The sequence below is a fragment of the Babylonia areolata genome, chromosome 10 (genome assembly GCF_041734735.1).
Source record: "Babylonia areolata isolate BAREFJ2019XMU chromosome 10, ASM4173473v1, whole genome shotgun sequence".
NCBI lineage: Eukaryota > Metazoa > Mollusca > Gastropoda > Neogastropoda > Buccinidae > Babylonia > Babylonia areolata.
This window is the reverse complement of record NC_134885.1, coordinates 1,734,174-1,745,449: the sequence shown is the minus strand read 5'-3', so window position 1 is coordinate 1,745,449 and position 11,276 is coordinate 1,734,174. Positions and strand designations below refer to the sequence as shown.

At 43.6% G+C, this 11,276-nt stretch overlaps 1 protein-coding gene across 3 annotated transcripts in view; it reads right to left on the bottom strand.

The window, feature by feature from the left end:
• Window positions 1-1,072: 1,072 nt before the first annotated feature.
• LOC143286697 (uncharacterized) overlaps window positions 1,073-11,276 on the bottom strand; it is a 27,059-nt gene continuing 16,855 nt past the window's right edge. For 2 of the 3 annotated variants that reach the window (XM_076594366.1, XM_076594365.1), the window contains exons 10-13: window positions 9,378-9,519; window positions 7,706-7,788; window positions 4,195-4,360; window positions 1,073-2,288 (exon numbers count right to left, since the gene is read on the bottom strand). In XM_076594366.1, coding sequence (XP_076450481.1) covers window positions 2,173-2,288; window positions 4,195-4,360; window positions 7,706-7,788; window positions 9,378-9,519 — 507 coding nt within the window. In that variant the 3' untranslated portion in view covers window positions 1,073-2,172. The remainder of the gene's footprint in view (window positions 2,289-4,194; window positions 4,361-7,705; window positions 7,789-9,377; window positions 9,520-11,276) is intronic. The other variant, XR_013055847.1, reaches the window with a different exon arrangement.

Below are 11,276 nucleotides of genomic sequence, written 5' to 3'. Positions count from 1 at the left end.
TCATTCTGGTGATGTCAGTGTAGTGTTAGGTCCCCTTTTCACCGTCCAGTTTTATTAATCTTCATGTTTCTGAAGTCTGTTAGTTCCTCGTCATATCGCATGCAAATGGATGTCATTGCATTCTTCCGGAAAGTAAATTCTTTGCTTTTGGAAGGTATACTACGTTATCTTAAAAACCAAAAAAATTTGAACAGTACATGCCATATGTTGAGAAGTTTTACAGAACAGAATGTTTTTCAAGATTGTCATTGTTGAACCACAAAACAATGAATTTGTTCCGTTGAAACAAGTGACAACATTGGCTTATAATTTGAAGGAGTGGGTGGTTTGGTTGATGTATGTGTACAGGGAAAGTAATGAAGAAAAATAATAAAAATTAAATACAAAAATGTTTTATGGTGAAGAACTACTTGGAGATTTGTGGAGAGGTGAATGAGTGTGTGTGCAGTCCGATATTGGCTTCACTTTCAAAATTGAACCACACCCCATCAAGCACGTTACTGGTCATTAAAATTAAAAAAAAAAAAAAAAAAAAAAAAAAAAAAAAAAAAAAAAAAAAAAAAAAAATACTCAAACTGAATAGGATTTAAAAGCATCAAGAATAAACCACCAAAAAACTGGTTATACAAATAATCTGATAAAGTAATGTACACATATCCACACACAAAGCTGGCCTTCAATCTGTCTTCATATAAAATGTGAAATTTGCAATAAATTACTTTGTAAAAACTGGTATAATTTACAGAAAACTTGACTGCAAACACTGTCAATATAGATAAAACAGTCTCATAAAATCTCATAAAACAGTCTCAAAAAAAAAACAACAAAGTAACGATGTTAACCCATCACCTCTGAGATCACTATCTGTACATGAAATATGAGCAGTGTTTAAAAGCAACATGTGTACACCTCGCCACAAATGGAACAAACAATGCCCAAGTGAGTTCACCCACTTAAAACAGGTCATCTATCCTCACTTGAAAATGCTATCCACATTCCACTTTTTTTTGGGGGGCGGGGGGGGGCTTTACAATAATTTTTTTTTTTTTTTTTAAGAATCAGAAGTGGGTTATTTAAAATGCATGTGTCTATATTTTTAAAAAAAAAACCCAACATATTTAAAAAAAATCTTTCAGCCTAAAACTGAATTCTTGTAGTAAAATATAAATGTACAACTTCAGGAGATAACTAGCCTGTGGTTAATATCCCCAACATTTCCCTCCTTGCTTCACCAATCCATGGAAAGGGACCAGTGGGTATGGGAAAGACCCAGTGGGTACATGGGTACATCACCCTGGGTACACCCCCCTCATCATTGCACATTGACAGGTGAACACACAATTGTGCTGCACTGTGTACACAGTGTGGAGAACACAACAAACTTCTCTCGTTAACTTCAAAGGATAATTTAACATTCATTAAAAATCACATTTAAAAAAAAATCATAGAAAGCTGTCTCTGTCTTCGACCTATTCCAGACTTGATGAGAGAATTACCTACCCCTTATTGCTGATTTCTGTTTCTGCAGGTGATATATCATAACATGCCCAATTACCTACCCCTTCATGCCGATTTCTGATTTCATGGTTAGAAATAAAGTCACATGCCCAATTACCTACCCTTAATGCTGATATCTGATTTAATGGTTAGAAATAATGTCACATGCCAAATTACCTACCCTTAATGCTGATATCTGATTTAATGGTTAAAAATAATGTCACATGCCAAATTCCTACCCTTAATGCTGATATCTGATTTAATGATTAGAAATAATGTCACATGCCAAATTACCTACCCCTTAATGCTGATATCTGATTTAATGGTTAGAAATAATGTCACATGCCAAATTACCTACCCCTTAATGCTGATTTCTATTTTCATAGGTAGAATACCATCACACACCCAGGTACCTACCCTGTAATGCTGATATCCGTTTCCATGGGTGGAATAACATCACATGCCAAATGACCTTCCCCTTGATGCGGATTTCTTTTCCCACGGATGGAATATCATCACATGCCAAATTACCTCCCCTTAAATGCTGATTTCTGTTAATTACTTCCCCTTAATGCTGATGTCCATTTCCACCCGTGGAATATCAAATGCCAAATTACCTCCCCTTAAATGCCGATTTCTGTTTCCATGGGTGGAATATCACAGTTCAGAACCCCATCAGGGCCCCATGCTCTGCCTCAGCACCCGACGCAGGATCTTGCCGCTCGGGTTCTTTGGGATGCTGTCCACCACCCTCACCCCTCCTCGCAGCCGTTTGTGGGGGGCCACTTTACCTGGGACACCACCACCACAACATACCTGAGTGATTTCATCACGGACACCACACCAACAACATAGCTGAGTGATTTCATCACGGACACCACAACAACAACATAGCTGAGTGATTTCATCACGGACACCACAACAACAACATAGCTGAGTGATTTCATCACGGACACCACACCAACAACATAGCTGAGTGATTTCATCACGGACACCACACCAACAACATAGCCGAGTGATTTCATCACGGACACCACACCAACAACATAGCTGAGTGGTTTCATCACGGACACCAACAACATAGCTGAGTGATTTCATCACGGACACCACAACATAGCTGAGTGATTTCATCACGGACACCACCACAACAACATAGCTGAGTGATTTCATCACGGACACCACACCAACAACATAGCTGAGTGATTTCATCACGGACACCACAACAACATAGCTGAGTGATTTCATCACGGACACCACACCAACAACATAGCTGAGTGATTTCATCACAGACACCACACCAACAACATAGCTGAGTGATTTCATCACGGACACCACACCAACAACATAGCTGAGTGATTTCATCACAGACACCACAACATAGCTGAGTGATTTCATCACGGACACCACACCAACAACATAGCTGAGTGATTTCATCACGGACACCACACCAACAACATAGCTGAGTGATTTCATCACGGACACCACACCAACAACATAGCTGAGTGATTTCATCACGGACACCACACCAACAACATAGCCGAGTGATTTCATCACGGACACCACACCAACAACATAGCCGAGTGATTTCATCACGGACACCACACCAACAACATAGCTGAGTGATTTCATCACGGACACCACACCAACAACATAGCTGAGTGATTTCATCACGGACACCACAACATAGCTGAGTGATTTCATCACGGACACCACAACATGATCTGACAAAGTAAAGGAGATTTCCACATGCCTTTTTTTTTTTTTACCCCTAAAAAGCTCAGACTGAAAACAATACACATTGTCAGTGATTCTGTGACGAGACTGCACACAAACGAACTGGATGTAGAATCTAACTTAGCCAACAAGAGATGCTGGGTCTGGTCTTGGTGCTTGTTAAGAATCTTGTTTCTTAAGGAAGCATCACTTTGGATAAATCCGTATTTGCTACACCACATCTGCTAGGCAGATGTCTGGCAGCGATATAAACTGACATGCTTGTCAGGCCTCAAGTGCAGGCATACATTTGTGAACCAACTAGAGTGGATTCCTTCTACAGAATTTTACCAGAGACTCTCAGTGCCATGGGTTCTTTTCCAATGCATTAAGTGCGTGCTGCACACAGGACTTCGGTTTATCAGTTTCAGTTTTCAGTTTCAGTAGCTCAAGGAGGCGTCACTGCGTTCGGACAAATCCATATACGCTACACCACATCTGCCAAGCAGATGCCTGACCAGCGGCATAACCCAACGTGCTTAGTCAGGCCTTGAGAAAAAAGAAAAAAAAGTAAATAAATAATAGATAAATACATAAAAAAAAGAACTACTACTACTAATAATAATATGCATAAGGCGCAAAAACTTGATTAAGTGAACTATACGCATACAAAAAATAAATAATAATTAAAAAAAAATTATAAAAAATATGAATGACTAGATGCTCAGTTGATTTTCCAGTCAAACTTGGAAGAAAGGGCAAGACTGTGAATCAAATCCAGACCTTCACAACAAACAGTAAGTAGTGGTGACTCTCTCCATTCACAAGGTACACAAATTCGAGTCAATGCTGCTTATGCTGCCGATTCAGCCAGCACACAGGTAAACAACAGGTACACTGGAACAAACCCAGACCCTCACAGACAACGTATTGGCAGATAAACCACTCTTCCACCTCCCTCCTATAATATCACAGTCCACTCACTGTGCAAGAACTGGATGACGTCCTCCTGGCAGAAGGTGGCGCCCGCCTTTGGCACGACGAAAGCTGTGGGCAGTTCTCCGGCCTCCTGGTCAGCAATGCCCACCACGGCCACGTCCCCCACGGCTGGGTGGGTCAGCAGCAACGCCTCCAGTTCCGCTGGGGCCACCTGCACTCTCACAACAACAACGACAAGGATTAGCAAGGAGGCGGAGTCTTCAAGACACCTGCACTCTCACAACGACGACAAGGATTAGCAAGGAGGCGGAGTCTTCAAGAAACCTACACTTCACAGCCAACAAGGGTTAACTGGAGAGGTGAGGTCTTTAAGACACACGTGTGTGATATCCAATTAATCTAATAAAGGAATCATGAAGAAACAGCTAGGATTAACTAGAGAGGCTATGCCTTCAAGGCTCACTTGTGACACCCACTTAATCCAGTAAAGGAGTCATGAAAAAAACAAGGATTAACTGGAGAGCGGGGTCTTCAAGACTCACTTGTGACACCCACTTAATCCAGTAAAGGAGTCATGAAAAAACAAGGATTAACTGGAGAGCGGGGTCTTCAAGACTCACTTGTGATACCCACTTAATACCCAGTACAAGGAATCATGAAAAAACAAAAACAAAAAACTGCAAAACAGAAAAATCTGGCAAAAAAGACAACGATGTCATCTTGACCTTTGACTTTTAAATTTACAAAGTATTGATGTTCTAGCCAAAACAAATCACACTATGGTATACCACGTATGGTGAATAACAACTGGATGAAAAAGCAAAGTTCTGCCATACTTTTAACCTTGAACTTTGATCTTCAACCTCTGACCTTGTTTCATTACCAAGTATGCTAAAGATTATGCGGAAGAACTCTCTCTTGTCCCCATTAATGTTTTCCTATCAATAACATGTGCCAGATTGTGACCTTGACCATGATATACCCATAACACGAAGTTTGATTATATTTGGATGTCTCCATCAAGTGGGTTTTTTGTGTTCGTTTTTTTCCCTAATTTTCCAAATGATTACCATGACTTTTGACTTCTCACTCTTACTATTATCAAAAGGTCTTATTCATACCTAAGCTTGTGCCAACCTTGTTTGCTAAGACACTTACAGTAGCTGAGAAAATACACGCACAACCACACAACTTCCAAAATATGCACCAGTCCCGTCTTGTTCATGGAAATCCATTCACATTACATTCGTTGCCACAGCTTCATATATGTCTGGATAAGAAAGGATTTGGTACCGCTGGCACTAAAACCAGGTCCTGTTGTGGTCAGAGATGCCGCTGGTTGGGTTTCAATGATGGCTTGATGCTGCCAGTCTCTGGTGTCTCAGACACGAGGAAATTTGTAAAGTGGTAACTTCTAGTTTTATAGATAACTGTGGAGGTGGAGTATGTGGAGGAAGAGAAGCTATTGCCAATAAATGTCGAGGTCGAGTAGCCAGTAACTGTGGAGGAAGAGTAGCTAATAATTGTGGAAGAGTAGTCAACAATTGAGGAAAAGTAGCCAATAACTGGGGGTGGGGGTGGGGGGGGTGGGGAGAGAGTAGCAGTTCCATCCATGACAGCTGGATTGCATTGGGCTTCCTCCTTGTTCTACAGACTGAAGAATGGAACCCCCGGACTGGTCAGTGTCTGATCTATTGCCCCCTGTGGTCACCGCTCTCGGCTCTACCCTCTGAGGCAACACAAAATGGCTGTAGTCTTATGTAGAGTCGAGTCTCACTGGAGGTTTGTGATGGTGTCAACTTATGTTCACATACATATTGATCCATACTTTATGTTGTAGTTGTTGGGGTGGGTTCTATCTTCGATACAGCGTTTTCCACAAGTGGGTAAGGAAGAACAAGAGGGGGAGGAAAAGAGAATGAACACCTCACACAAGGTCGTTTTACAGAGGTTCTCTATTCTGATCTCTTCAGAATACAAAGGGTGAGAGTGCCTGACAGTGCGCAACAATGCGCGAACCTCTGCACAAAAAGTACATAAACTCCATTTCATAAAACATACAAAAAGTATTTATAAAACAATATAATAAATACTGTATAAACTATATTTGTAATGTACAGCATCAAAGCATTTTGACAATACAAATATAACACTTTATCATTTGGATGAATCGATCCATAGAAATTACAAAGACAATTGAGTAGAAATGAACAATAACCAAACAATCCCAGAAACGGATCACCTTTCATTCGTTTACTAAAATAGTGAAATTAAGTAATCCAATTCATAACTAGAATAAATGCAAAATGTTTTGACAAATAATGAAGAATCAAATACCTATAAATAATAATAGGAATAATAGGACCTAACGTTAATACCATAGATATCCTCACCTCCTCATCAGTGTGACAACAGGCCAAACATCGAAACACTAGGACCCGTCCGGTCCAACCGATTCTCACGCTCTGGCTTACAGTTGCTGTGACGGGATCAGCTAAGCTATCCAGAACTCTACTCACTGACACTGAGGAACGATGATCACAAAATCATATTCATAAGAAACACGCAATTGCTTCCCCTAGCATCACAAGCAACAACACGCAATTGCTTCCCCTAGCATCAGAAGCACCAACACGCAATTGCTTCCCCGAGCATCAGAAGCACCACCACGCAATTGCTTCCCCAAGCATCAGAAGCACCACCACGCAATTGCTTCCCCTAGCATCACAAGCAACAACACGCAATTGCTTCCCCTAGCATCACAAGCAACAACACGCACGCGCAATCTCAACCACACATTCATTCAAAGCGCCATAAAAATAAATGCTATTACACTTTATGTAACAAAAACAAGGGGAACCCCCCCCCCCCCCCAGCGTGTCCGTAAAAGAATGCATACTCCTCAAAGTTCAGATGAGATACAGAAGTGGCAACTCGGCTGTTTTTCGGTCTTCTCATGATCTCCGTGTTCGAATGCATGCTCAAAATGCTAAGTCTGTTTGGAAGGGAATAATCGACTGTGGGCTGACTTTGACCTTCATTGCTGTTGATTAATGACTGACACAGCACTAATCAACACAGAGTGATGGGAGTATCTCTGTACTGTATCTTACCTGCAAGACAGTAGCTTTGCACAAGAGAGTAAGCTTTGAGTAAGCTTTGCACAAGAGATTAGCTTTGCACAAGACAGTAGCTTTGCACAAGACTAGCTTTGCACAAGACAGTAAGCTTTGCACAAGAGATTAGCTTTGCACAAGACAGTAAGCTTTGCACAAGACAGTAAGCTTTGCACAAGACAGTAAGCTTTGCACAAGACAGTAGCTTTGCACAAGACAGTAGCTTTGCACGAGACAGTAAGCTTTGCAATGTAGTTTCCAGCAGCTCTCTCCATCAGGGTGGCAGCAAAACATACTTCTCCAATCTCATTTCACATGGAATCATGACAGGGGAGGTCGGACTGATCAGTGGTGGCGGCATGCATGAAGCAAACCGGAGGAGTTGGACAGTTCTGAGCTGACATGGGAGGAGGGGGGGGGGACCTGGAGAGAGGACTGACCTGGAATCCTTTGTACTTGATGAGTTCCTTGAGGCGGTCAGTGATGGTGAAGTACCCCTCCTCGTCATAGTGACCCAGGTCACCTGTCACACACACACACACACACACATGCATGCACGCAAATACACGCACATCACAGCTATCATTGGAATTACATGCAAGAAAAAAAAAGCAAACTATGTGAGTTTGAGTCCGATAGATCTTATGACCCTAGAAAGTGCTAATATTGAAGCAGGACCTTAGGTTCGTGGTCAGTGGTCAGGTGTTCTCTTGCTGGACGACAGCCCCAGGTCAGTGGCTGAAGGATGCCGCCAGTGACAGCGCAACAGCCGAATGGTTAAAGCGCTGGATTTTCAATCTGAGGGTCTCAGGTTCGAATCTCGATAACAGTGCCTGGTGGGTAAAGGATGGAGATTTTTCCGATCTCCCAGGTCAACATATGTGCAGACCTGCTAGTGCCTGAACCACCTTCATGTGTGTACGCACACAAAAGATAAATATGAACGTTAAAGATCCTGTAATCTATGTCAGCATTCGGTGGGTTATGTAAACAAGAACATCCTCAGCATGCACACTCCCGAAAACAGAGTATGGCTGCCTACATGACGGGGTAAATAAAGAAAATTGTCATTCACGTAAACTGTTACATATCTGTTGGCCTATGTGTGTGCGTGACTGAAACCTGATTGAATGACACAGGAAACGAATGACGAGCGCCCAGTGGCAGCCGTCAGTTGGATCTACCCAGGTAGGCAGCCTGTTGTGCAAATGACACCGTGTTTGTAAAGCGCTTGGACCTTGGTCTTTGACTGAGGATAGGTGTTATGTAAGTATCCATATCCTCTTCTTATCAGTGCAGTATCAACAGCTGTGCAGTTTAAGCTGCTTTGAACATGACCCAAAAAATGTGGCTTGCTTCCCGCGGTACACCCTCTTATACCATTGCATGGAATGTTGAAAACAAATCTGCAGACAAGCCTATCGATATTGGGAGTGATGGGGTGATGTTGATATATATTACCTGTGATGGGTTCTACTTTACCCGTGACATTTATTACTTGTGATGTGCTGATTTATGTTACCTGTGATGTGTTGCTCGACATTACCTGTGATGTGTTATTCTGCATTACCTGTAAGGTGTTGTTCTTAATTACCTTGATATGTTGTTGACATTACCTGTTGTACATTACCTGTGAGGTGTTGTTGTACATTACCTGTGAGGTGTTGTACATTACCTGTGAGGTGCTGTTCCTTACCTGTACCTTACCAATGATGTGCTGTCCCTTACCTGTCCCTTACCTGTACCTTACCAATGAGGTGCTGTCCCTTACCTGTACCTTACCAATGATGTGCTGTACCTTACCTGTACCTTACCAATGAGGTGCTGTACCTTACCTGTACCTTACCAATGATGTGCTGTACCTTACCTGTACCTTACCAATGATGTGCTGTCCCTTACCTGTACCTTACCAATGATGTGCTGTCCCTTACCTGTACCTTACCAATGATGTGCTGTCCCTTACCTGTACCTTACCAATGAGGTGCTGTACCTTACCAATGAGGTGCTGTCCCTTACCTGTACCTTACCAATGAGGTGCTGTCCCTTACCTGTACCTTACCAATGATGTGCTGTCCCTTACCTGTACCTTACCAATGATGTGCTGTCCCTTACCTGTACGCAGCCAGCCGTCCACAATGGTGTCCTGAGTGGCCTGGGGGTTGTTGAAGTATCCCTTCATCACCTGAGGTCCTCGCACGTACAGCTCGCCTGTCTGACCAGCGCCCAGCGCCTCCCCCGTGTTCTCGTCCACGATCTGGGACACAGCCAGTCAGGGGTCACAGGTACACTGAGGTACACTGAGAGACACAGAGGTACACTGAGAGACACAGAGGTACACTGAGAGACAGAGGTACACTGAGGGACACTGAGAGACACTGAGGTACACTGAGAGACAGAGGTACACTGAGGGACACTGAGAGACACTGAGAGACACTGAGGTACACTGAGAGACAGAGGTACACTGAGGTACACAGAGACACAGAGGTACACTGAGAGACACAGAGGTACACTGAGAGACACAGAGGTACACTGAGGTACACTGAGAGACACAGAGAGACACAGAGGTACACTGAGAGACACAGAGGTACACTGAGAGACACTGAGGTACACAGAGGTACACAGAGACACAGAGGTACACAGAGACACAGAGGTACACTGAGAGACACAGAGGTACACTGAGAGACACAGAGAGACACAGAGGTACACTGAGAGACACTGAGGTACACAGAGGTACACTGAGGTACACAGAGACACAGAGGTACACAGAGAGACACTGAGGTACACTGAGAGACACTGAGGTACACTAAGAGACACAGAGGTACACAGAGACACAGAGGTACACTGAGACACTGAGGTACACAGAGAGACAGAGGTACACAGAGAAACAGAGGTACACTGAGAGACACAGAGGTACACAGAGACACAGAGATACACTGAGAGAGACTGAGGTACACACAGAGACAGAGGTACACTGAGAGACACAGAGGTACACTGAGAGACACAGAGGCACACTGAGAGACACAGAGGTACACAGTGACACTGAGGTACACAGAGACACTGAGGTACACAGAGAGACACAGAGACAGAGACACTGAGAGACACAGAGACACAGAGGTACACTGAGAGACACAGAGGTACACTGAGAGACACCGAGGTACACAGAGACACTGAGGTACACAGAGACACAGAGGTACACAGAGAGACACAGAGAGACACTGAGAGACACAGAGAGACACTGAGAGACACAGAGGTACACTGAGAGACACTGAAGTACACTGAGAGACACAGAGGTACACTGAGGTACACTGAGAGACACAGAGGTACACTGAGAGACACAGAGGTACACTGAGAGACACAGAGGTACACTGAGGTACACTGAGAGACACTGAGGTACACTGAGAGACACTGAGAGACACAGAGAGACACAGAGGTACACTGAGAGACACAGAGGTACACTGAGAGACACAGAGGTACACTGAGAGACACAGAGGTACACTGAGAGACACAGAGACACTGAGAGACACTGAGAGACACAGAGGTACACTGAGACACTGAGGTACACAGAGAGACTGAGGTACACTGAGAGACACTGAGGTACACTGAGAGACACAGAGGTACACTGAGAGACACAGAGGTACACTGAGAGACACTGAGGTACACTGAGAGACACCGAGGTACACTGAGAGACACTGAGGTACACTGAGGTACACTGAGAGACACCGAGGTACACCGAGAGACACCGAGGTACACTGAGAGACACCGAGGTACACTGAGAGACACTGAGGTACACAGAGGTACACTGAGAGACACCGAGGTACACTGAGAGACACTGAGGTACACTGAGGTACACTGAGAGACACAGAGGTACACTGAGAGACACAGAGGTACACTGAGAGACACAGAGGTACACAGAGAGACACTGAGGTATGACAATCAGAATCAATTTATTCACTGAGACCTAAGCCCCATTTGAAGGGATGTGAACAACACTATTTTGAAATGGGCCTCAGT